Source organism: Leuresthes tenuis, unplaced genomic scaffold, assembly GCF_036924035.1.
Source record: "Leuresthes tenuis unplaced genomic scaffold, fLeuTen1.0.hap1 SCAF_24, whole genome shotgun sequence".
In the NCBI taxonomy this organism is placed as follows: domain Eukaryota; kingdom Metazoa; phylum Chordata; class Actinopteri; order Atheriniformes; family Atherinopsidae; genus Leuresthes; species Leuresthes tenuis.
In genome coordinates, this window is record NW_027325378.1 from 28,517,642 (window position 1) to 28,544,985 (window position 27,344).

Here is a 27,344-nt window from a genome sequence, read left to right on the forward strand (position 1 = left end):
TTAGTCAGCAAAGAGCTCTGCTAATACACTGATGCCTGACAGAAGCTGAGTGAGGAATACCAGGTATTAATTCTACCAATACATGAGCTTCACCTGTGATAGGGAGGCCAGAGAATCTGCCTCCAGAGGTGTGACAGGCGGAGTTGCTCTGTCCCCTGGACTGAGACCAGGGTAGGGTGACGGCTGCAGAAGAAACAACATCTTGTTTGTTTGTGTGACGTGTAGCCCATAAAGAATATGAGCAGCTCTCTTTTATCCTGCCACCTGTTGACGCGGTGGCGTGTTATTACCTGAGGTGGCGATGAAACAGCACTGTATGCAGGAGGAACCAGGGCCATCTGCCTCTGCAGCAGCTGCATGATCACTCCGATGTCTGCAGACATACGACTCTCCAACCTGCACACAGTGCGGAGATAATCAGCTGATTCTGAAGACTGTAAATATGATTCATATGTTGTGTATTCTTTGGGCTTATTTCATGAAAAAGGTAATCATGAGAGCAAGAAGAAGCTTTTCAGGTTTATGTTTATGTTTCTGTATTTATCAGACGCTTTTATCCAAAGCGACTTACAAATGAAGATATAACAGCTTTATAAAAAGCTAACAATAAACTACATAGAAGAAACCCAGGAGTCCGACTCTGTCAGAGGTGACAGAGTAGAGATAGGGTGCAGGCATAGAAGGAAGTGCAGAAAGATAAAGTGCAGAGATAGAGGGGGTAGGGAAGTACAAGGTAAGTGCTGGGATAGGAGATGCTCTCTGAAGAGCTGGGTTTTCAGGAGCTTCTTGAAGATAGACAGGGACGCCCCTGTTCTGGTAGCGCTCGGTAGGTCATTCCACCATCGTGGGACGACACATGAACAGAGTTTGGATTGTCTTAGGCGTGGTGTAGGAGCTGCTAGACGACAATCCTGGGACCAACGGAGGGGCCGAGTTGTGACATGAGCCTTTGCAAGAGCATTCAAGTATATGGGAGCCGTTCCATTAAGCTCTTTGTAGCTAACATCAGGGACTTGAATTTGATGCGGGCGGCTAAGGGCAGCCAGAGGAGTTCAATGAACAGAGGGGTGACGTGTTCTTTTAGGCTGACTGAAGACCAGATGCGCCGCCGCATTCTGGACCATCTGCAGAGGTTTCATAGTACAGGGAGACCATTGCAGTAGTCAAGGCGGGAGATGACCATGGCCTGCACCAGGAGTTGGGTGGCATGTTGGATTAGGTATGATCTGATCTTTCTTATGTTTAGTAATGCAAAGCAGCATGAACGAGCAACCGAGGTAACGTGATCTTTAAAGGTTTGTTGGTCATCAATCATGACACCCAAGTTTCTAGCTACCTTTGATGGAGCAAGAGATAGGGATTCAGTTTGGATGCAGATGCTGTGGTGTATGGTTGGTTTGGCTGGGAAGACCAGCAGTTCAGTTTTTGGGAGGTTAATTTGGAGGTGATGGGCTTTCATCCATGTTGATATATCAGAGAGACAGTCTGAGATTCGTGCTGAGACCGTGTGGTCATCAGGTGGGAATGACAGATAGAGCTGGGTATCATCAGCATAACATTGGTATGAGAAGCCATGTGATTGGATGATCTGTCCCAGTGAGTTGGTGTATATGGCAAAGAGAAGAGGTCCCAGTACTGTACCTTGGGGGACCCCGTGGTGAGGTGGTGTGCTGCAGAAGTGTGACCAAGCCAGGATACTTTGAAAGACCGACCAGTGAGGTATGATTCAAACCAGGAGTGTGCTCTCCCTGTGATGCCCATGCTAGAGAGTATGGACAAAAGGATACTGTGGTTGACTGTCAAATGCCGCTGATAAGTCAAGCAGGATAAGTACAGAGGACTTAGCTGTCGCTCTGGCTTCTTTTAAGGCTTCTGTCACAGCCAATAGAGCCGTTTCGGTGGAGTGTCCACTTTTAAACCAAGATTGGTTTGGGTCAAGGAGGTTGTTATGTGAGAGGTAATCGGTGACCTGCTTAAAGACCGCCCTTTCAATGATTTTAGACAGAAACGGGAGGAGAGAGACCGGCCGATAATTCTCCACATGAGTTGGAGGGAGGGAAGGTTTTTTGAGCAGCGGTGTAACCTGAGCTTGCTTGAATGTGGTAGGAAATGTGCCTGATGTCAGTGACGCATTAATCACATGTGTGACTGCTGCAGTTACAGTAGGAGCAATGGATTGGAGAAGATTAGTGGGAACGGGTCCAGCGGGCATGTAGTAGGACGGCTACATGTGAGAAGTTTAGACACACTGCTCTGAGTCAGAGGGGTAAATGAGGAAAATGATGCAGTAGGACTTCTGCGTGCAGATTTTGTGGTACCAGGTTCGGTAAACTGTTTGCTTATAGCTGCCACTTTGTCAGTAAAAAATGAGGCAAAGGTGTCTGCTGTTAGATTGGTAGCAGGTGGCGGAGGATTAAGGGAGTTTTGAAGGTGGAAAAAAGTTTCCGGGTGTCAGTAGTACTATGAATCTTGTTGATGTAGAAAGACTTTTTGCATCAGTAACACTGGATGTGAATGATGACAGTAGCGCCTGGAGTTTAGCTAGATCTGCAGGATCTTTTGATTTGTGCCATTTCCTTTCGGCAGCTCTGAGATTGGTGCGCAACGCTCGGAGAGTATCATTAAGCCAGGGTTGAGACTGGGAGGATCGGGTGGGTTTGGTGGATAGAGGACACAGACTATCCAGAGATAAGCTCAGGAGGCATCAGGTGAGAGGTGAAACGTCTTCAAGATCCAAAAAGAAGTCCAGTTGCCCTTATTCAAGCTCTTATGATTACCATGACCTGGATGACTGAGAATCTTCATCAACATGACAAAGGTAAGTTAATGGCTACGATCTGGCAACTTCTGTGAGCTGAACCCACAGTCAGCGCTTTTAGTTCACTTTTCAGACTGGTGTGTACATATTACATCTTCACCTCATCTTCACAGGCTGACCATTTTGCTCTTACTGTGAACCTTTGATGAAAGTTTATGCAGGGAGATCTGGTCCATTTAATTCACTCTTTCTTGCCATTTGGGCTTTTCCTCTCCTTCCTTTCCCATGATGTCAAATCTTCCACATTGATCATGATATCACTGCTCTGGTCCAATGGTCTTCCTGCTTTCTCTCTCTACTAGCCAATCTGTCTCTTTATTTTTAAATCTCACTTCTGATTCAGTTTAATTCAATTCAATTGCCTGCCACCAGAGTCCAGGCTCCGGGCCTTTCTTATCATCCATCATGTCACGTACCGCCTTGATGTAACATTGGAGTGTTTGGATACCAAACTTTGTCAGCCTTTTATTTGATCTCTCCTTACTGGACTGTTGTCATTACTTGTAACATTCCCTTTTCCCTACACGAGTCAGCAAAGTCTGAGTTGATCTTTTAGGAAACTTTACAATGGCTCACATGAACCTAATTATGATCTACTCTGATAAAGTTTTAGGCTCCGTTCAACTTTTTGAGGTCCAGTAGAGATTTTTTCAGACATGCAGATATTTACATTACTTTGGTGAAGACTCCTCACACACCACTAATTCCCATGACCCACACTTTCAGCTAGCTTACACATCCTATCAAGCAGAATGAATAATACATATATATGGGAGCATTTAACTGTATTTGCAGGCCTACTCTCCAAGCTTGAGCTGATAAAAAGAACCTGACAAAGGAACATCATCCAGCTAATTGCTACAGGAACAGAAAGAAACTCTCTTCTTTCCACTACAGTGGCGATAGGAGGCATCATTCAGAGACAACCAGGTCAAAGAAACGGTCTCAAGCTCGCAGATGACTCCATCCAGCTTCTTTTCCCAACAGTTAGATACAAAACAAATCACCAGAGACCAGTTGCTCCCAGACTCACTCAGAGACAACCACAAACCAGAGCAAACACACACACAGACACTCCAGATGGTACCTGTTGAGCTGCTTCTGAAGCAGGTCCAGACGTGAGTCCAGCTGATTTCGTTGTAGTTGACTGAGGCTGTGCAACGGCATGTTGAGGGGCGGGTGGGAGGCTAGGCTACAGCTGGGGACCTCCTGGTACTGACCACCCCCTCGGCTCTCTCCCCAGAAACTAAAAATGTTGGACACTCCTGAGAATGCACCTGAATGAGGGGTGGAAGGGGGTAATGTGTGAGAGTCAGTAACACTGGACAGGGATTATTTTAGCATTTCTACAGGATATCAGGAAGCTTCTTCTTTTACCGGACAGGGCATTGCAGGTGTTCCCAGTCTTGGGGTCTCCATCACCCTCGATGTTTTCACTGAAGTTCAAGGGTGGAGCTTGAGCCTTCGGTGTCTCCAGCAGTGCAAGTGGTGGAGCGAGGCCAGTTACAACTGACTCCCCTCCCTGTTAGTATAGACCCAAGACATTGAGTTCAGTTGTTACTCTGCCTGGTGTAGAACAACCAAAAAACACAAAGCATGCTGGTGATGAAGAGTAATACCTCATCCCCACTGGAGTGTGAAGACACCGAGCTTCGATGTGTCCCCCACTGACTCTGAGACGCCTCCTTCTTCTGTTTCTGGTTATTCTCCCGCTGTCTTCGCCTCAAGGATTTCTGGGACTTTTTATTTTCCCCAGCATCTGCATCATCTGGACAGAAGTGTGCAAGGCCAGATTAAAGAAGACTGGTCAGTTTAGCTGGATCAGACTGGATCAGAACTGATTTCTCTCCTTACAAAAAGGTGAGCAAAACGGAAGGCGAGTTACCTTGTTCTGTCCGTCTTCGAAATGATAACTTCCTTCTTCGTAACTTGTTGAACCCCCCACAGGTGGAGTCATCACTGCTGGGAGAGCCTGGGATCATGTTGGTCTGAAATGAACATCAGCATTAAATATTTTTTAATAAGGGAATAACTTTGGGGGGACATGGACCATGTTAGCATTCAAAACAAGAGGGAGGGACGTTGCTTAAGATCAGTAGGGAGCACAGCAGTCATTCATGGTTCTGAATGATTCAAGATGGAAATCTGTGTAACTCTATGTGATTCTGTAATGGCGTGTTTTAGGATGAGGTTGTAAACTCACATCTCTGAGATTGAAGGTGATTTCCAGGTTGTTCCAAAAGTTATCTGCAAACTCAGGATACATGTCCAGCACTTCAAGAACATCTTCTCTTAGGATTTTATGGAGGTCGCAGTAAGTTAGTGCTCTCACATCAGCATTGGATTTGCCGGGACGGGTATATAGATTGATTGGCTCACCAAAGATGTCATTCTTACCTGGAAAGATAGAAAATTAAGGAAATCTGTTGAGGACAGTATTGTCAACAGAGGGTTTGACAAATAAGTGAAGGAAGCCTTCCAAGTTAAACTGGGAAAAAAACATCTGCTTCACCTATTAAGCTCATGATATTCCGTCTCAGTTTTGCAAGCACCCAGAGACTGAACTACGTGATTAAGAAAACCTACAGGATAAGGATATAGGTTAAAATGTTCCACAGAATGATTGGGTGGGTCCGTGACATTTAAGTGTCACAAGGTTATCCTCATAAGAATACTGATCTTGAGGAAGGCCCTAAGCCTAAGGGCCAAAACGTCAATCAATAAATCTGGATGCATATGGAGAATAAGTTTTTTTCTTTTTTAACAAAGTTCACCCTCCAAATTTATACTGCATTAAGTGTATTTGTCCTGTCCCATCCCTTACAGGACACCATCACAGCACTGGGCAGCTCCTTCAGCAGCAGACTGAAACATCCAAAACGTCCGAAGGAGTGGAATCGCAGTTCATTCCTCCCTGCTGATGTTAGAAACAGCACTGTTCTTAGTAGAGCACAGGCTACATGTACAGCTTACATGGTAAAAACAGGACAATGTGCAATTTCATCCCTATCAAGTGCAATATCTCCATGTACAATCAGTGGGACACTGTAAATATATTGTAAATATCAATACATACTTATTCCATTTGTATATCTACTGACTCCTTCAATACTGTATATGCTATACTATTTTTTTATTTATAACCAATACAACACAATCTCTGCACATTTACAACCATAAAATTATGTATATGCCAATCTTTTCTATCTTACCGTCCTTTGTGCTGAAACACTGTGAATTTCCCCACTGTGGGAATAATAGAAGACTTCTTATCTTGACACTCTAATCCAAATGTTATTCAGTATCTTGCCACCAGTAGATGGCATTACCAATTCAGATCAACTCAGACTATTTTTACGGAGAGATGGTGTATGTATCCAGCAAGTCTGGCCACTGATTCAAAAATAAAGATCCTGTCACCTTGCCTCAGGCCAGTGGCAGCCAGCCCCTTTCAGTAACTCCGCTGAAAGGACTTTACGTAGGAGTCCTGGGCTCCCCGTGCACGGTTTCACCGCCGATCCTGGGTGGTGGAAAGGATATTAGGATCCGGCTCGAAGGACCAAGATGTCCGAAAAATTCTCTCAAAATTTGGCTCAGAGTTGCTGGATACGATTAACACAAAACATTTATTTCTTGCAAGAAAGAGACAAGTCCGCACAACCTGTCAGGACGCTGGCTCAGAGTTGTCTCACTAGCAAAATGGTACTATTGCTATTTATATAGTTTATGTTTGCTGGTCACACAATGTTATGGGAAAAGGACATTACTATCCATTCAATGTAATGGGAAAACGAGTTCAGGCAATTTTGCTTGCTACACAGTGTTATGAGAACCAAAAGATAGGAGAAAGCCTCCCCCCATCACATGAACCTTTATTCTTTCAGCTTTTCTCATAGTATAACTGCATAATTTTTCTAACAAGTGTAAACTCTGGACAGGCCTTAAGAAAATAAAAAATAAATATGGAGAACTGTCATTAACATTTTATGCTACAATGAAAAAAATTATTCTTTGCTGAGTGAAATCTAAATTGTTTATAACTTAATCTAATTAACTGGCTTGAATTGGACTGTATCTTTTAAGTGCTCTGAGATGAAAATTGTTGTGATTTGGTGCAATATAAATTAAACTGAATTGAATTTAATTGAACTCCTAATATCTATTACCAAAAATGCATACATGATGAGATTAACTGGATTATAGCTACAGTTGGGTTATGCTCCTTATCTGAGGGTAATTATCCTTGGATATATGACGGTGAATGAATTGAATCACTGACACAAAGCATGTCATACCCCGGTACGATAGGTGGCACCGTAAAGACGCCGCATTGACTGCTGCAGCTCACCAGAGGGGCGTGCCTCCAGGGCGGCCATCTTGGTACAGTGCCACTTGCTCCTACAGTACATTACATCTACGGAGGAATGGTGTTTCTACACAATAAAAGTGATCATAAATCCCTCATTTGTCAAGCTATTTTCATGAGGTTTGTTTGTCAAACGTCAGACATGACTGACAAACATAGATAGAACGAAAAGAACCCAGAAAACGTTCAGGTGTGTTCAGGTCTTTATTTAAAGAACCTATATAAAGTATTCAAATTTGTATTTCCATTTTACCTCAGTAGTATATATGTCTATAGGTGGCGCTATATCCATTTCAACTATCGCTAATAGAGCCACTTCTTGTTCACCACCAACAACAACAACAAAACTCAGGCATTCGAGAAAGATGGCGAACGCAGACCAAGATGAAGCTGCGACCCTCTACATCTGTGATGAGCTGGTTATGGCACAAACACGATGCACAACGACGCATTCTCCATCGCGTTGTTTGTTTGTTTCTGACGGTGGCGACAACAACAGTAATATTGTCTCCTTCGACTTCCAGGTCACGACCCCCGGGAAAAAATCTTGAGCATGCGCAGAACACAAAGTCCAATTCACCACGTGATTCACCATCTACAAGCACGTTTAGTGCGACTATCAACCCGAGTTATCTCGGGATCTTAATCCAATGGCGAGTAACCCGATCCGGTCCAATTTTTAGTCAGACTAAAGTGTAGACATGAATTGAATAACTCAGTTATTGTAATTTAGCCATTAATCCGATTCTTTACAGTGACATATAACCCTATTGAGTGTCACATGATTCTTCTTTTTTCAGGCTAGTACCTCAAAGTTAATGAGGGGAGAGCAGTCCACAATAGGGCCGTTAGCAGAGTACACACTGCTAACCCTGTGTAAACAAGTTCTTGAGTGCAACACAGACGCTGCCAGCTGACTTGCAACCAATGTTGTATTCTAACTCTGCAAGGAGTTAGCATATTCCCTCCTGTAATTCCTCCAATATGTGCCAACAGACCATTGCAAAGGAGAGACTACACCTGAAATCAAACCACAATGTTTTTCAGCCTGTTTTAACAGTTGCAGATTAATAGAATTGCCAGCGAACAGGGCCAGGACCAGGAAACTGTAAGTACAGCACATAAAAGGTAAGTAGACAATGGCTAATAACAGTCGTTCAAATCACTGTCTCCTCCTCTGCACACATACTGTGTGCGTAAAACAGCTGTTTTAGAGCCTCAGTGTCCATACTGTTGAAAAAACGAGCCGCATTACAACATCTTCGTCTTCAAATATGGTTCCCGAATATATTTTACGATACATATATTTTACTATAAAATACATTATATATGATATATTATGTATATTAGAGGGTTCCAGGTTCAACTCCCACTTGGGGCTTTTCTGTGTGGAGTTTGAATGTTCTCCCCCTGTATGCATGGGTTCTCCACAGGTACTCTGGCTTCCTCCCACCGTCCAAAAACATGCATGTTAGGTTAATTGGTGTCTCTGAAACTGTCCTTAGGAGTGAGTGTGAGCGTGAGCGTGTGTTGTTGTTTGTTTCGTTTGTCTCTGTGTGGCAAGTTTCAGGTGAGTTGGCCTGTATGGCCTTGTTTTTGCTGGCATTTTTAGTGACTGTAGGACTGTTTAGATGAGTTTGTCTGCTGAATCTGCTAGTGTGTCTTGTCCTGCCTCCACCTCTGACACCCTCTATACTTTCATTACCCCCTACCTGAACCAGGGTTTGAATCCCATTCCTATTTATCTTTACCTCTTCTATTTCTAACCCCTACCCGAAACAGGGTTTGTATCCCCACCCGCTATGACTGGTGTGCAGTTGGTGAGAGGCTGGAGTAGCTTGTGGTTGTGGAAGAAAAGATGGTTGTTGTGGTGTGAGGAGCAGTGATGGCTGGCATTAGGGGAATGATTCTGGGACGCCAGTGATCACTGTCTAGCCTCCTGGAGGTGTTGTGGACCCAACCAGACGAAACATGTTTGTTTAATAAAAACACTGCAAGTGAAGAACTGTTGAAGGCAAGGAAAAGGCAGAGCTGGAGAGACCGAGGGAGCTCAGGCAGCTGGTGCTACAATACTGATACAATACTCAGGAAACACTGATGAAAGGAGGTTACCACCTGATGACCCCAATGACATGTTGGCCACCACTGCTCACTGGTCTATAGGGATTATAGGGATTATTCACTGAGTCTGGTGTTTCTTGTGTTTATTTCGTATACTAATAATTGATCAAGTTCTGCATCTCAGGCAGAGAGATGCATGTGAAAATCACACTCTGTTGTATGCTGGAATGTTAGCACCAACTGGGGAGAAATGCTCTCCCGTTACCTCCATGTTGTGCCATTGTTGTCTGGTTAGATTTAGCTAGCTAAAACTGGGCCAATCTAGTGGAGAAGAGAAGAAATGGAGAAAGGAAACAGGAAGAAGAAGAAGATGGATCTTATTGGGATTAATTGAATTGCAACAGTGAATGCGAATTCTGCAACAGTGAATGCTAATTATTAAGCCCAAATTGTGGTAAAATCTGATCCCTCACCAATCAACCCCACTCTGATGGCTATTTTGTTAAAAATAAACTAGTTATAATACTTCTAAATACGTTAAGTGATCGGTTACTTCTATTGAGTCACATGTAGAGGATTTTTTACTATATTGATAATTAAGATGTGTTTTAATGCTGAATCAACTTAAAATGTTTTTTCTTTCATTTGAAGCTGGTTTTCCATAATGTAGAAGTCCCATTTACAGTACCAATAAAGATATTGGGCATTCTCAGGTGTTCAAACGTTTGACAGTAAATGGACTGTTCTTGTAGAGCACTTTTCTAATCCAGCTGACCACTCAAAGCGCTACTAACACTACATGCAACATTCACCCATTCACACACACTCATACACCGATGGATGCATGGATGTAGGCAACGTAGGGTTCAGTGTCCAAGGATGCTTTGACATGTGGCCCAGGGAAGCTGGAGTCGCTCTTCCTCCTGAGCTACAGTCTCTCAGTAGACAGTATTGTATATTTATCATCTTAACAGTTAATTAAACCAAAACATATGGATGAAATTTTGAGATAATTATTATTTTACCCAAGATAGCTACCACCACATCTCCTCTCAGTATTTCGATGGATCCCCTGGATATGAAGTAGAGGGCAGTGAGGACATCCCCGGCATGGACCAGCGTGTCACCTGGGGGTGCGTGGGTGGTCTTGAACTTCATGGCCAACGCCCTCAGGCAGCCCTTGGTGGAGCCTTTAAAAGCTTTACAGTTCTGCAGCAAAGTCCGGTTCAGATGGAGGCATATATCTGCCTGGAGACACTCAGGGAAACCTTTCAGCACCTGGGGAGAGGAAGCAGGGCAGCAGAGGACAGGAAGGAAACAGAACAAAGAAGAAGGGACCACACATGGAGAGGGAAGACAGACGCAAACAGAGAACAAAAGAAAGTGCAAGATAAGTAAAGGCAGAGGCAGGGAAGAGAGAGGGTGGTGGGAAAAGAGAGGATGAGCTGACAGAGAAATGTTACATCAACACTAATATGTGCCACTAGTAGAGGTTGATTTGTCAGGTCAAGAAACCAAAGTGGCAGTCAAACTTAAACTGTATAAGTGAGGGCATTGTGTGCCCCTTACACACCAGGAATGACACGAATACCTGTGGTATAACCCCTTTCCTGCTCATATAAGATGTATGCTCTCTTGTCTAAATGTGTATCACAATACAGAATCCTGAGCCCTCTGAAGTTTTAAGCCAATGGCTTGATCATGGATCAACTGGGCTGGAGCAGACCAGGTTCAACGCACCCTTAAAGAAGAATGAAATATATGTAGGCAGAAAACTTTCCCAACATATGGGAACTTGATGTTTTATGCTACAGAATGGCTCAGTTTGTGTTTGCGCGTGACAGTCACACCTGCTGACTGTCAACATGACATGACTGGAGCTTAAACCTTTTCTTTTGATAGAAATGTCTGCACACACTTCAGACTCATTTGAGGACAGCTGCACCACTGCAGATGATTTTACTTTTTATCCTTACATTAGAGTTATCATGGATCTGTAAAAAACACCACATGTCTACACTACGGACTGGATAGTGTAGTGGTATGATGACCACCTTCCATGTGGGAGACCTGTGTTCAAATCCCCTGCATGAAAGGTACTACCTCCAGTAGGGGTCCTTAGGCAAGACCGCCTAACCCTACCTGCCTACCTGTAAGTCGCTTTGGATAAAAGCGTCTGCTAAATGCATTAACATAAACATGTCTGTTTCCCATCAGAGACTGTAGTGCACAGATCATTCCTGCTGCTGTGTGATGACATGCTTGTTTGCTGTAAGGACATTACTAAACAGGTGCAGAAGTGTAGCACGAGGACTTTTTTTTTTTTCTTTGGACTTACAGGAACAGTGACTCAGTATAATAGTATAATGATAATATAACAATAACATAATCCATGTTATATTAATTTTGACAAAAGTAACTGTATAGAACAACTTCAAAACTATAAGGGTAAAATATACAACAATAAAATACTAATCTATTGAGTTTGCTCAATCCTAAAGCAGTGCTAAAAAAGCTGAATTAAAAAATGAAGCCATAAGCCCAAACTTCAAGTGTAGCTCAAGACTCTGAATGCATGTCTTATTCTCTCTGCTTCCACTGAACAGAGCAAATAAAGGAGCCATGTTGTGCTCTGCCATTGCTTCTGCAGGCAAAGTCAGTATCACCACACTAAGAACTGATTGCTGTTTTGTATGAGATTCACCTCTGCAAGCGTCTGCAGCTCGTGTAAGACTTCACACACATTAATGAACTGCTGATTTTAGCCTGTTGTGACTGGAAAATCTAAAACAGAAGACGAGATCATTGGACAGCTATATATAGAAACAGAGGGTGAGAGTGGGACTTTACCTGAGTATGTGCGTGTGTTTAAGCAGCACCAAGCTGTACGCTGTGACTCAGAGTTCAGGGAGAGGCCCACGCTATAAAATGAGCATGTAAAACACTGCCTGGTGTCCATTGACAGGCATGAGTCAGTGGCTGTCTGAGTTACAGTCTGTGTGAAAGTGTTTCTAAATGTATTTTCTTTGGATCTGAAGCAGATTCTACTGGGGCAAGTATATTTCATATGTGTGCTGTAATATGTGTGTAAATAAACATTTCAGTGCAGTATGATTAACTGAAAGAGTCATTTAGAGATAATAATCTGTTTCAGGGACTGTGTTGTCAGTCTTCGACATGCCAGGCTGAAAGTAGTTCTCTTTGTGTGTGATGCTCCTTCATTAAACAGTTTACACACAGGATTTGGATGTGTGAAGATCAGTACTCACTGCATTCATGTCAATGCCATTGGTGTATGACCAGGCATGCTGAAAGTACTCCTCCAGCCTTTGCCTGAGAGGGTTGGGGATCTGGTGAAAACGAATGAACTCCCTGACTCTCAGCATCTGGGTGTGGTAGCGGGCTGTTCCTGAGTAGAGCCGCTGGATGATAGCAGACACATTCCCGAAGATGCTGGCGTACATCAGGGCTGGAGGTGGAAGGAGGGAAGGAAGGAAGCACGTCAAACATTAGCAGAGAGTATAGATACGCAGTCGTACCCATTCACTGATACGACCTGCCAGACACTTTGCAGGCTGTTTTCTACAGCTTGCACTCCAAACAGACACCTGTGGGTGGTATGTTTGAACTGTCTCCTCCTGCTGAAGGCAAGGAAAAGGCAGAACTGGAGAGACCGAGGGAGCTCAGGCAGCTGGTGCTACAATACTGATGAAGTTCTACTTCTAAGCAAGTATCACAGCATGTTATCTGCACATTAATCTTTAAGGATTTTCTAAAAGTTTTAAAGTCTCAATATATGATCAAAGATGAAATTTGAAGCCGTGGAAAGAAAGATTATCTTAGTCTACAGTATTAATTGTATTTTTCATAGAAAAAGGCCAATGGACGGATGTGAAGCTGAGTCCCAGCTCACTGTAAAGGGAGCAAAAGATGTATGAAGCTTTAGATTCATCTGAAATCTTCTTTTCAATCCTTAAATGAAAGGAAATAGATGTAGTTTATCAAGACTTGCTAACACTGAATGTGTTTTGGCAGTTTTAAGCATGGGAAAATAATACACTTAACATGCTTGTGTCTGAACAAAGATTTAAACAAAAAATGTTTTTGCATTTGATGAAACATTATTCACAATCAATCGTCCCATTACAGCTCCCACACATGCCTCTAAATTTGTAGTTTTTCAGCCACACGTGAGTGAGTTTCACATCCAGCTCTCTTCTGTGTTAGTGCATTCCACAGTGGTGCGTTTTAATTCGCATGACATTCCCCATCCGTCAGTTCAATTTGATTCACTTTAGTTCATCTTTACCTGAAAGGTAAATTATGTTGCTGCAGAATGCATTTTTATTCAAGAAATGCTGTCGTTATAGATAGCTAACAAAATAGAATCATCTGACAAGCATGCAGAAAGCTGAAGTGTAGCAGAGAGGAAGGTGTGGTCGAAATCTTCAGAGGTCTCCATCAGTGGGTTGGGCTGTTGTTTCTGTAGCTCGCCAAAAAACTTAGCTGATGATGTCACTGTAAGTAACACAGGTGAACTCTCTCAGAAGACAATGTGGACAACACTTACATCCGATGAGCATGACGCAGATGGAGAAGATCTTCTCAGAGTTGGTGTTGGGCGACACGTTCCCAAATCCCACACTGGTCAAACTGCTGAAGGTGAAGTACAGAGCTGTGACATACTTGTCTTTGATTGAAGGTCCTGAGCCTGGTGCACAAAGAGATGACATGGGAAAACACTCCCTAGAGTAATCAACTCTTTTTTTCATTCATGTGGGCCAAATTTCCTTTTAAAATGATGGAATGCATGGGACTTCTTCTCCTCTGTATATTACTCTTATTTTGATTGATTAAAAAGAGACAAAGATTTAAATCAGACGTCACAAACTACAATGTATCAACTACAGATCTAGTATGTCTTTATGTATGTCTCTAACCAATGCGGCGGGCGGTACAGCTTACTGGCAGTTTGCAGATGTTATTATCTTGCTTTATCGTGCTTACCTGGAACAGAATCATTGAAGTGTTTTCCCAGCTGGTCCCCCAGTGTGTGGAGCCAGCCTATTGAACCATTCCTCTCTACATTACCAATTGCATACCTGATTAAGATAACAAGAACTACAATGTGATTTAATGTCATCTTTCACTCTAACAATCACACATACAAATGAAATCTCTGAAATATCAGTTTCTTCACTTTGATCTAATTAAACTCACAGTATTATGTTGTTATGGTCCTTGACAGCACTAATTTCTATTTTGTCATGTTTAAACTGCTACAACAACACAGCCAATAAAACAATGGTTATGTAGCCATAAACAGGATTATCCAAACTTCATTTCAGTGGATCTAATCAGCACCATCAGACAGTCTAATGGACTTGTACCAGATGCAGGCCAGCCAGTGAGCGATGAGGGCGAAGGTGCACATGAGAAGGAAGAGGACAGCGGCACCATACTCTGAGTAGCGGTCCAACTTCCTGGCAACACGCACCAATCGCAGGAGACGAGCAGTTTTCAGCAGGCCAATCAGAGTGGTGGTCTGAGGTGGGAGGGAGAGGAAACACAGATTATGTACTAGAAAGCATGGCAGGAAGAAAAACCTTTGTTCCAATACCTCACACCTGCTGCCATCCTTTGACACACACACACACACACACACATTTTCCCATCGTTCCAAAGAGATTAACTGTTGAGGAGGTAGTAAATCTTGACTCTCATTTATTACTGTGGGCTGTCTACTCCCTCGCCCCCCTACATGTATTCAGTCCCCTGCCTTCTGTCCATACAACAAATAAATAACAGCTGATTACTGCACTGGCAGAGAGCCTGGTCCAGCTCAGAGTGTGTGTGTCTTTAAAGTAAATCGCATTTCTCTATTGAGGAAAAATCGCCATTTTCTTTGCTCAGCTGCCTTTTTTTGGACAGAATCACTGGTGTGGATGTTGGCAAATTCAGAGTTTCCACCTTTGCCATTTTTAACTTGTGTGACTTGATCACTATCATGTTTTCCCTGACTAATGTACACTTCAGGAGTGCTATATCCCATCTTTTCTTCACACACCCACATTCTGTAATTCTCCAATATACGTCTCCTTCGCTGTAATTATTCAGTGATCCACAGAACCAAAGTATCACCAGTACTGTATATTTTCAACATAAACCCCATGATGTAAGTCTGAGTGGAGCACTTGAAAGAAAGTAGAATTTTGGGAGGCAGGAGGAGTTACTTAAAACGTGGACTGTGTGTGAAAGATGAATGGAGCCTCAGGGAAGTCACCCACTGGTTTCTTATCTACTCTTGTGTAACTTCCGGTTCAGCATTTGGTCGTTGCTGTCTAAGGTTTTCGGAGCAAGAAGTGAAGTGTAGGGGATGGAATGGAATGGAACTGACAGAAAACCCACAGGAATTTTACATTTCCACTGGGTAGTGACCACAGCACTCAGTCATGATAATGCTGTGCTTTCAAACTTAATACAGTTTGAATGGAGAAAATGTGTAAAGATCTACTGTTGTAATGCTGTAGAGACCACAGCTGGGATTTTTACTGGCCTGGCTCTACAGTTGGCCATACTTACAGTTTTGTGTACAACGTGCTGTCACTGAAGGCACATGTTTCTACTTTGATGCTTTGAAATGACAAAATAAAACTGTCCCTTCTCCTTTCTCTTTTGATCTCCATGCTTGTTATCTTCTCTTCACTTTATTCGATAAAAGCGCAGTCAGAGACATACATAATGTCAATGCAGCACTACCACTCTTCTGTTACTCACTTCTTACCCTCCATGTAAACCTACCATCCCTCTATTACTGCTTCATGTCTTTACCTCCTCTCCGTTGCGGTAGATGAGCAGGTCAAAGGGAATAGCAGCCACCATGTCAATGAGGAACCAGCCTTTGAAATAGTGGACGGCGATACGCACTGGGTGGCTTACCACTTCATCATTAGAGTTCACATATGTTGTCCTGAGAGAAGAAGTGCAGATAAAACCCACTGACATCCATACTGTAGTGGTCATTTTATGCTCATGACACGACTGTGAAACAACATTTTCCTTTTTTTGTATTCACTATGACCATAATAGAAAATTGAAGTTGTGCATCAGCTTTTCCCAGAACGAAGCTGCAACTGTTCAGACCTGAAATTGATGAGGATGTCAATGATGAACATGATGTCCACTATGAGGTCCACCACGTTGAGAGGGGAGCAGGAGTAACCACAGCTCTGCATGGCTGCCTCCTCCTGAGAGGAGAGGACCGGCGTCGAGTAAGAGGAAGAACACAGAAAGGGCAGAGAGAACATGAGGACACAGGATGCCAGAAGTATACCATAATGCTTTAGGAATACAAGGTGTTTTCCAAATAGATTAGCATTAGGGTCTTTAAGGTCATTTGCATTCTAATGAAGAAGAAACGTGAACAAATAAAAACGGGGCAAGCAGCAGTATCTTAAGTGAAGATGCAGGGCTGAGTCAAGTTTTACTTGAACTTTTCACTATACAAGAACATCAGTTTATTCAAAGCATTTTGACTGTGATGAAAGAATGTTGGTGCTGTTGTAATTGAATTAGCTTTACAACAAAATAGATATAAAATGAAGACATATGCAGGCCTTTACTGGGATGACAAGGGGAGAGTCTCCTTATCTGATTCATCGGATCATGTCTAAGAATTTCACTGTATGCTGTCCACATCCAAAACCCTTCAAAGCACTTTTGTGATCTTCCTGAGTGAAAAGAATTTGGGCACAAGGCTGAGAAATGAATTTTCTCCTGAGCGTGAGCCCACCTGGTCATTGAGGAGGAATGCAGCTGAGTAGGGTGTCAGGATGGCAGTGTAGATGACCAGCAGCAGAATGAGCCAATCCCACACCGCCTTGAAGGGGCTGTAGTGCAACACCGTCCACTTGTGGATGCGAGGAGCTTGAAGCTTGTACTCTGGCAACACGTCTGCACCCAGAGACAGCACCTGTACACAGAGAGGAGGACAGAGGAGCAATCAGATGTGGGATAACAGGAAGAAGCGAAGACTAGTGATAAAGAGAGAAGAAGAGAGGGGGAGGAAGGGTTGAGAAGCAAGAGAGCAGAATGATTGAAAGGTTGAAGGAGAGTAACTGAGACTTTTCGGTAGTGATACATGCACATAATGTGTAATGAGAAAGCATGTAAACTATGATTTCACACACTTTAGCAGACAGCTTTAGCACATAAAGGGGCGAGTGAAATATACAAAGACCTCCTTCACGTGTGTACTGTGCCTCCAGCGGCTACAACAGCAGTGTTCTGCCATTAAAGCAATAGAGACAATGTCCACGGAAGATGATGAGAACTGTTGTGAAGGCATTGACCTTCTTAAGGTTACCCTCCCAGGCAGCCTGCTCCCCACACATGCACACACAGTCACGCTAGATGTACAATGCACACAAACGCAGAGACATACGCAGAGAAACACATACTGTAGGCTCGTAAACACACACACACACACATGCTCCCACACACGTGCACAGGCACCTCAGGAATCAAATCTCTGCTATTATGATGCAGTACTGAGTAGCTTTATGTGCACTGACGCGTTGTGCTGTCTGCTCAGCACTTGCTGTGGATGACAGCAGGAATGAATCAGCTGGAAGAGCTTGCACAGGCTGCCTTGTGTCTCTGGCTGAGAATCATACAGTGAGCTGCAGAAGCTTCAGGATTGTCATCCTGCAGTGACTGTTGACTGTTTCAGCACTGCATGCTGTGCATCACCTAATATCAGACACACCACATACAGAAATGCAGTCCAGTCAACACTTTGCTATTACACAAAGTTAAGAAGTACAAAATTGCTTAACCATGAATGTAAGTGATACCTTATGTTATGATGTCATTCAGCACATGTATGGTGTATTTTTCAAAATGTTCCTCTGTACTCTTAACACGTGTAAAGAGTACAGACTGTAACTCATCAGAGGAGCTGAGTTATTTTATTACACCAAAATACAGTACTGACTCTGTAAGACCACTACAAGGGTATTAAAGGAAGACGTGGGCCCTTATCTGTATAAGATAAGATGACCCAGGCTACAACTATTTTACAGAGGCTTTGTTGGGAATTTACAGACAGCTGCTGTCAGGTTGGAGAACCAGCCCAAAGTTACCGCAGCAACTTTTCCAGAGAACGCATTAGGTGAAACTCAGCAACTGCATGTTTGCCTGGGTGCACAGTGTGTGTGAAGTTACAGGGAACGGGGAAAACAATTCTTCCTTCACCTGTCACCTTTGTATTTTCCACCCAGTTCACCCTGTTTAGCTTTCCTTACATCTCACACCACCTTTTTTGCCCCTGCCGTCACCTTAACCTGTTAACTCGTCCCGTCTCTTGTAATTTGATCTTTTTAGTTCTGCTGTCTGCAGAACAATCCTTTCTCCACCTCTCTACCTCTGTCTCTTCTTCTGTACAGCCAGCAGCCCAGTCTCTTTTCATTCATCCTGCCTCTAGTCTTACTTTCTTTTTCTTCTCTAGCTCCAATGATTTGCTTTTCATTTCCACTCCTTCCTTCATTTTCTCTGCCACCCTCTCAGTAGCCCCTTATTCCCGCATGCTTTTTGATAGCACTCTCACATCCCAGCATCTATCATCTCTATACCTTCACTAGAGGCCCCCATGACAAGACTTTATTTATGTGATGATGATTAAACTTGCCCTAAAACACATGGCATCTGAGTAGCTGATGTTTCCTTAACAGTTGTTCTGATATAGATCAACATTTGGCAACTTAGCATTTGCTTTATACTGTACAAAGAGTAAGTAATATCTTAGTGTTTATCCTCCCTGTACGCTCTGAGTTTCTTATCAAAGCTCGTTCTTCAGAGGTCTGCTCCTCCAAATGCTTTATTGATTTATTTCTTTGAGCAAATCTCTGCTTGTATAAAACTACACTTTCACCTTGTCTGTACCGACCGCAGAGCATGTTTTTTGGGTAGTATATACATATCTAATGGATAATTATGCAACTAATTATAACCTAATTTGAACAGACTCTTTAATCTCTCATTTCCTCGGCAGCAGTGCTGAATTGGTTTCAGTACAAACAGCAGATTTTGTCCACGCTGACTCACCTAACCTTTAGTTCTTGTCATTAAAGTTAAAGAAAAGGAATTAAAAGGATAAACCTTCTTCATGAGAGTTTGGACAATCTCAAAGCTGAATACATCAGGTTTTATCTTTCTAACAGTCATTATTCACTGAAGTAATATTCACAATTTTCCACAGTCAGGATACAGTCTTTTTTTATAAACTACCATGGATACACTGAGGATTATCTGCAGCTAAATATGGAATAAATTACATATGATAAAACATCATAAAAAACACTGGAAAGTACTAAATGTTGTATGTTTTGTGGCTTTTCCAGCTTCTTCAGACAGAGAATTTTCCAGGTTCCGTGGGAAACAATTTGGAAGATCAGCACAAATTTCAACTTAAAAATGAACAACAGATGAGGTTTAACAGGGTGGAACTTGAAAATGTGATAACTTATAAAGTGTGCTAAGTATTTGGGGTGCACATTAAGGACATTAGAATGTCTTTTTGTCCATTTAACTTGGAACGACTGAGCACATGGCTTAAATAAATATCCATTACTCCCTGCAAAGAACATCTGTGCGGTAGTACTCTGTCTAATCCAACGAACATTCTCCTTTTTTTCTAAGAGGAGGAGAGTTACAATTTCAATGTTATGAATAATTTAAACTTTAAATCAATCTAGTGTCCCATCCTCCCAGATTCCCAACACTACAGCCCAGTGTTGGGTACTTTTGGTAGAGTGCATTATATTTGTTTTAAGATGAAGCTTAGCTTTCAGAGAGCTGACATTTTCAGTCATTAATAAAACACAGTTGTTAACACCAGATTATGGTGGAAAGTCTGTTAGTCACAATAAAGGTTTTTGGAGTTTCACGTGGTCTTCGTGTTTCAAGTGTATCTGAGGGGCTGATCTGTGCTCACAGCTGCTGGAACCTTCCAGAGAACTGCAGGCGTGACATCCCGCCAGCTGCATTTACCCCAAATCTGTTCATTCTGTTTTTAGTGCAACAAAGTACATGCAGTAAGCAGTAAGCACATATTCACATGTAAATGCTGTACAGGTCAGGTTTGAAAAGGCATTTGATTAAATGCTGAAAATCATCATCAGCTTTCTGCCCTTCACATTTGTCTTTCCAGGAATCTTACATGCATCTTTATCACTGAGTATCAATCCTCTGTATCCAGACACGAACAGGCACAGACCCTCCCTGTCAACACACATGGACATACACCCGTGCACCCCTACAATTTAGTCAAGTGCCCCTCTGAGCTGTGTGTCCCCTCCTGAAATGTCTTGAGGGTTAATTTTTAGCCATCTGTGTGATCATTGCCATGAGGACCGTTAAAAGTGCAGATGTCAAGACACATTTATTCATTTATTTATGGGATCCCCAGTCCAGCAGACAGCAGCGCCATCAGTGAACACTGCTTTTGCCAGAGTTTAACATTTATCCCTGAAATTGATGGAATTTGCCTGCAATGGATCTGGCACACTGGGTTTGGGTCAGAGGGATTGTGCTTACTTGGCTTGAAACTCCTCACAAAAAGAATCACACAAGACAGTTAATGTCTCCTAAGCTTTGACCAGTATAGTAAAGGTTACATTAAGAGGTTCTTATTTCATCAAAAGGCATTTAAAAGCCAAGATTATGTCTGTCCATTAGACTGCTTCATAGTCAGATAAGAGTGCAAAACAATGTGACCCCAAACTTCAGATACAAGGTGTATCCCTTTTAAACGATTATTCACGCCGAATATAGATCAATTAAAAGGAAAATGTGAAGGCAGACACATACACAGAGGAGAAAGGAGGGGACACTGTGGTGATCTTGTAAGATGGTGTGCTCACAAGAACTGATCTAAGATAAGGTGAAGGATTTGTTCAAGAGAAAAGTTATCACCCCTCTAAAGCAGTACAGAGAAAGAAAAGGTTACAGTCTGAGGCTGAGGACTCTGAAGGTGATGACTCGCTTCTTTACAGGCTACTAATTTCAAATGACACAAATCTAAACGGACACTCAAAGTCAATGTTACGGACAATATTAATCCTAAATGCAATCTTTTATCAATAGAAGATACAGGTGCTCAAAGCCTCAGAAATACACACAGAATGTTCTGAACACAAAGTTTTAACATTTCAAAGTAAACCTGAGGAGATGCTGTATGTTTTTCATGTAGTACATGAGAAATTTGCAAACTTCACCTAACTACTAACTGGTGCAAGATGTTGCAAGCTGAGAAGAACTTATTTAGAAAGTGTCTGACAGGCAGGTAACAGAAGTCAAACCCTTTTCAAAGCTGGAGAACCCAGCAGCTCCTCTCACTTCAGCCCTCTGTAGTCTCACTCTTGCTTTTATTAAACTTGAAATGCTTTTATTAAACAGGAATGCTTGTGAAGACAGGTGTAAACTTTAAAACTTTAAACTTTAAAAAAAAGATGATAACAGTGACGAATACTGTACATAAACAAGAAATAAAAGAAGAAATAAATAAAACTCCTTTGAGCTTAGTTCTAATTATGTTTTAGGTACAGAGCAATAATCATCTTTACAATTGGCTCTTTAATCTAATTTAGACAGAGGGGCTTTGTATGAAGACATTTTCCATTCCCCTCTATCGCAGTAGCTCAAAGCCTCATGGGAGTGTGTGTCATATGAAAAACCCCTTATGTCCCTGTGGTGAATCAGTTTGGGAGTATTATGTATTTAAAAAACTAAATGTTCATTTTAATTTCTTTTTCTTTTTTTATGACTTGAGCTTTATTGAGTTTTAACTTTTTAACAACATGAAATTAGACATTCATGACAACAACAAAACAACCAAACAGAATCTTTGGACATGACGTATGGCATGTGTTAAGGTGCCTAGCTTCACATCTCTAACCATCTGGGGTTTCCTTAGACGTTACATTCAGGTCCTTTTCACATAAAATTTTCAGAGCTGTGCTGATCGTATACCCGATTTGTTCATTAGTATAGGGTAATAATGGGATGCCCCATGTCCAATTCCTCCTTAATGGGATCTATGCCCTGGGATGGTGTGTGTGTAGAGCCAAGGGTATTAACAAGGAAGTATCTCAACTGAAGATATCTACAAATTAATTACTGGCTAGTTTGAATTGTTCAGCAAGGTTATCAAATAATTTTAGTACATCTAAATCAAGGTGCACTTACCCACTCTCTCCAAATTGGTGGTGATTTACCAATTAGAAGTTTGGGGTTATCCCACAGACCAGAAGACAAGCTTAGCAATGGGCTGATTTTAAATATGCGGCATGAGAGATAATAGGGTGGCATCAGGCATTTGGAGGCATTCTGGTTGATAAAAATAGTAATGGAGGTAGGGAAGAACATATAGATTGCTCTATTGCATACCAAGGTGACGTTATTTGTGGGGGTAGTACATCAAGTTGAATACATAATAATAATACAAAAGGCTTGGGAGTCCCAAGTCACCTTTCACCACCAGCATCTGCAATTTACGTAGATGTGTTCTTGGCCTTTTATCATTCCAAAAATGAGCATAATTTAAACTGCAGTCTGTTGTTCACTAAAGTGACAGCATCTCTGCTCTAACTGGTCCCATGGCATGTCCTTCTCAGACATATGGTATTCTTGCAGAAAGATAATATCATACCTGACTGAATTAAACTGTAAAGGACCTTATTCCTTTTAGCGGGGCTTCCTAAACCATTTATGTTCTAGGTGGCTTGGTGATGTTATTGTTTTCATGAATAGTCATTGTCGTACTGCATGGAGCTATATGACTGGCAGTGGAAATGTTACATGTCTTTTTAATGCAGGTGATGCAAGACAGACAGTAATGGGCAAACGGAAAAGAAAAGCACAAAACAGCTAGAAATAATGACAGTCCAAAAAAGATGCTTAGCTTACACAAACTGCAAACCCTGGGCTCTGCCTACCATAAACCATCTAAGATCAGGAAAGCAATCCTGTCACTGACATCCTAAAAGTAATACAGAAGCACACAGGCTCATCAGAGATAAATGGCACCAGTAGCCATTCATTTTTGACACAACATAATATCTGGTGAGTACTTATATGTGAGCTATGCTAAATGGTGAGAACACTGCATAGAGAAGATAATTACAGTAATTGCACTCTGCGATGATGCATGTGTTTAAATGGATGCTTAATTTACCCCAAATGGAGGAAAGAAAAAACTGTGGGATAGTTCGCTTTTAAAGAAGTTCATGGCTGTCGAAGCGACTGGGGTCATCTTTTGTGACACGGAGTATGGCGGGATACTGAAGCGCAAACTTCAATACAGGTTGGTGCAGGGCTTTTCTTCACTGCCTGAGTGTGTCTCGTTTGGCCACAGTTCCCCTGGAAAAAGCAGGGTCAATCATAACTCGCTTCCTGTTCCATCGTACTTCTCGTTTTCATTGGAATATGCATAAAATGCAGTCTCTGTTGCCTGACCACATGAATCTAGCAATGATTTGCGCTCCGACGCTCGGGGACCATGAGCGCCTTCAATAAACTATCCCTCCGGGGTGTAGCTAGCTGCAGGATTTCAGGTAAAACTTTCTCCGAAAAGGCGATAGGATCACTTGACTTGCAGCCCTCGGTGAAGCCGACAAAGTGCAAACAGTTCCTTCTCCATCAATAAAGTGGCTTTGTGTATTTCTCCCAGGCTCTGGAACATTTGTTTCAGGATTTGTTTTATTTTATTGCAAGATTTTTGCAATGTCCTCAGCGACATTCTCAGTTGCATGATCACCATTCTCTTCCTGGTGCGTTGTCAAATTAGCATAGTTGCTAGCACAAGCAGCTGGCACATAGACGGTATTATTAGGGTTCTGTTGTTCTGTGCTTGTCAGCTTGTTCATTCTTGTTTCCCCGTTATTTATCTGCAGTCTGGGTTTGTGCGAAGAACTGTCAATTACACATCTGGCATATTACATACACGCACATTTGCACACAAAGGCTTCTCTGCAGAAATCATGCATGGTAGTAAAATGGGCAGAATGTACAAACACAAAAATATGTGCATATATGTGCATGTGCATGTGCATGTGCAAAGTTATGCTAAGTCCTCGCCAAATCTTTCTCAACTCCATTTCTCCCTCCTTCCCTCTCTATTCATCTTTGCCTCCTCCCAAACAGAGAAGACTTGAAATATAAATGCAGCAATGTAACAGGACACAACAAGCCATCGTGGTTAGATACAATATGTCAGCACCCACAGTGTTTATTAGTTCATCTACAACACATTCATCTGGTTCCATTGTTGACCGTATGTTTTGGGAGAAGTCAGGCCTGACTGATGCTGCAGGACCTTTGAAGGGTCAGTATATGTGATATATAGTACCAGTGGGTTCAGAGAAGACATTCCTCTCGACTTTCCTTACAGAAACCATCCATCCATCCTCTATACCCACTTAATCCATCGGTCAGGTTGCCTATCCCAGTGGTCATTGGTCGTACAGCTGGGTACACCCTGGACAGATCACCAGTCCATCACAGGGCCACACAGAGACAAATGAGACAAACAACCACACATGCTCACACTCACTCCTAAGGACAATTTTAGAGATTTCAGAGTCACCAATTAACCTAACATGCATGTTTTTGAACAGTGGGAGGAAGCCAGAGTACCCAGCGAGAACCCACGCATACACAGGGAGAACATGCAGACTGGAGACTGGAGACATCCACACAGAAAGGCCCCAGCTGGGAGTTGAACCCTCTTGCTGTGAGGCGAAGGTGCTAACCACCACACCACCTTTCACCTTTATAGAAACCATATGATGAAAAACCAGACGTGCTGTTCCGGATGCCCTGCTGTCTTTGTACGAGGTCTTAAGTTTGATGCATGTGATATGTATGACCCTGTGTACAGAGTATTAAAGAATTTTCTCAACTAAAGAATCTTGCTTCCAGCCACTTCTACTTTGACTCTTGGTATTGATAACAACAGAACGGCTGCCCAGGAAACCCTCTTTACGAATGTTATCCAGGTTTGCAGAAAACAGTTTCTAACACCTCCCAAAATTGAATCCTGTTCACCAAAGGCTTATTATTGTGCAGCACTGATGGGATTTTGTGTAGCTTTGCGGGGAGCAGCATGTGATCAGGTGATGCCATCACACATTAGATTCAAAATATGGAATCAGGCCACTTGAAAAAAAAATATGCTGATGTGTTAAGTCATGTAGAGACATAAACACTCCATGTACATAATTTGACTGCAAAGCTTTTTACCATCACATTTCAATACAGCCATTATCTTTTACAAATGAGTGGTAAATTGATTTAATAAAAATTAAATAGAGCATTGAATTTTTAAGAGCTTTGTAAGCCATTAAGAGAATAAAAGCACATACTGTATATAAGTTCAGAGCACTTATCATGTGACAAATTCAGGTTTGTGATGTCTCAAAGAGAGAAGAAACAAAAAAGTAAATCTGCACTGCAGTCAAATGTAGACATAATAACATGAGGAAATATGAAACATTTCATTAGTCTATGTGTATCCTTGGTCTCCTGCTGAGTGACATGGACTCTTGACCAGGGGCCAAATGCATATGAAGTGTTTATGCACAAAGGTAAGATAGTGCAAACACATTATTTTCCCTTTAATCATAAAGCTCTGTGTATGGACGCACTTCTTTAGATCCCATCATTGTCAAACTATACACACAAGCTACAAACCTGGGGCCGTATTCTTTGACCGTTAGGAGTGCTCCTAACTCGTGCTAAAACATTTTACGTAGGAGTTTTCCCTTAAAAGTCATTCACAAAGTTGAGACCTACTTATACTAAGGATAAATCACTAAGAGTTAGCTAATAGTGACGCACCGTTGCTATGGATTACGTCGATTCTCGTGTACGACTTTAGAAGCTCTCGGTACGGTGATTGGTTGTTTGAGTGCAGGTGGTCTCGGCGAAACTCTTCCGCAACATCCCACAAACGAGCCCACTAAATCAACGAAAAACAGCCTAGGCTACAAATGAACTCCTATCAAATAGTTATGAACAGTGCAGTTAGCAGAATACAATAATGACGTTATGCACGTTAAAGAGAGACAGAAAGCAAACGATACAAATATAATTGCATTAAATCAATGTTTGCACCCTGCCACTGACCAAGTATCCAATGAGCATATTTCCAGCATTTAAACCCTTTAAATATCAGCCGTTTAAGTCCTCCTTCATGATGAGTGAAACAGGTGAAGACACTGTCAAACGCAAGCGAAAGCCCAATTGGTCCCAGCACCAAATATTACTGCTGGCCCAGGTTGAGCTGGAGAGGAGAGGGATTATTAAGGGTCAACAGTAAGCTAAGCGTAATCACATGTTATACTTTAACTGCGCTCTCGGTTGTGGATTGAGAGGGTGTCAGAGCAGGGATAGCCACTGTCACCCAGAAAGTGACATCCAACTGGTACATGGACTGCACTTGTATAGCGCTTTTCTAGTCTAGCTGACCACTCAAAGCGCTTCTAACTCTACACACTACATTCACACATACTCGAGTCAATACATCTATACATAACTACGTGCTTTCTAACCATTCATACACAAATTCATACACGGATGGAGACATCGGTAGGCAACATGGGGTTGCCCCATGTAGTCGGGGAAGCCAGACCAGCGACCTTCCGATTGATGGGCGACTGCTCTTCCTCCTGAGCTACACGGTGCCTCTCAAAAAGCTCCATTAAAATACGCGAATCATGGGTAGACCCAGGCCACTTTGCAACAACATCAAGAATGTTAAAATTTGCATCAACAACAACCTTGATGGAGTGGACTTTCTTTCGATTGACAAACACATCCTCATCTATTGATGGCGCAATTATTTTGATATGCGTCCCGTCAATTGCAGCGACCACCCTGGGCATGCCTGCAATTGCCATAAAGTTGGCTTTGATCCTGTGTAGCTGCTGATTGTCCAAAGGAAACCGGATAAACTGTTGTATGATATGTCGTCCAGAGAGCGCGTTGATGGTTTGGTTTATGGCATTCTTAAACCTGTTTGGAATATTCCTAAACTGCTGG

The 27,344-nt window shown here is 42.3% G+C and overlaps 1 protein-coding gene across 1 annotated transcript in view; it reads right to left on the reverse strand.

Moving 5' to 3' along the window:
• Window positions 1–27,344, reverse strand: part of kcnh2b (potassium voltage-gated channel, subfamily H (eag-related), member 2b) — a 350,621-nt gene that overhangs the window by 5,408 nt on the left and 317,869 nt on the right. The window contains exons 7-21 of the mRNA XM_072378053.1: window positions 17,038–17,217; window positions 16,389–16,492; window positions 16,077–16,215; window positions 14,636–14,790; window positions 14,253–14,347; window positions 13,816–13,956; window positions 12,515–12,714; window positions 10,271–10,523; window positions 5,022–5,215; window positions 4,704–4,806; window positions 4,438–4,586; window positions 4,196–4,340; window positions 3,906–4,095; window positions 291–396; window positions 94–183 (exon numbers count right to left, since the gene is read on the reverse strand). Coding sequence (XP_072234154.1) covers window positions 94–183; window positions 291–396; window positions 3,906–4,095; window positions 4,196–4,340; window positions 4,438–4,586; window positions 4,704–4,806; window positions 5,022–5,215; window positions 10,271–10,523; window positions 12,515–12,714; window positions 13,816–13,956; window positions 14,253–14,347; window positions 14,636–14,790; window positions 16,077–16,215; window positions 16,389–16,492; window positions 17,038–17,217 — 2,244 coding nt within the window. The remainder of the gene's footprint in view (window positions 1–93; window positions 184–290; window positions 397–3,905; window positions 4,096–4,195; window positions 4,341–4,437; window positions 4,587–4,703; window positions 4,807–5,021; window positions 5,216–10,270; window positions 10,524–12,514; window positions 12,715–13,815; window positions 13,957–14,252; window positions 14,348–14,635; window positions 14,791–16,076; window positions 16,216–16,388; window positions 16,493–17,037; window positions 17,218–27,344) is intronic.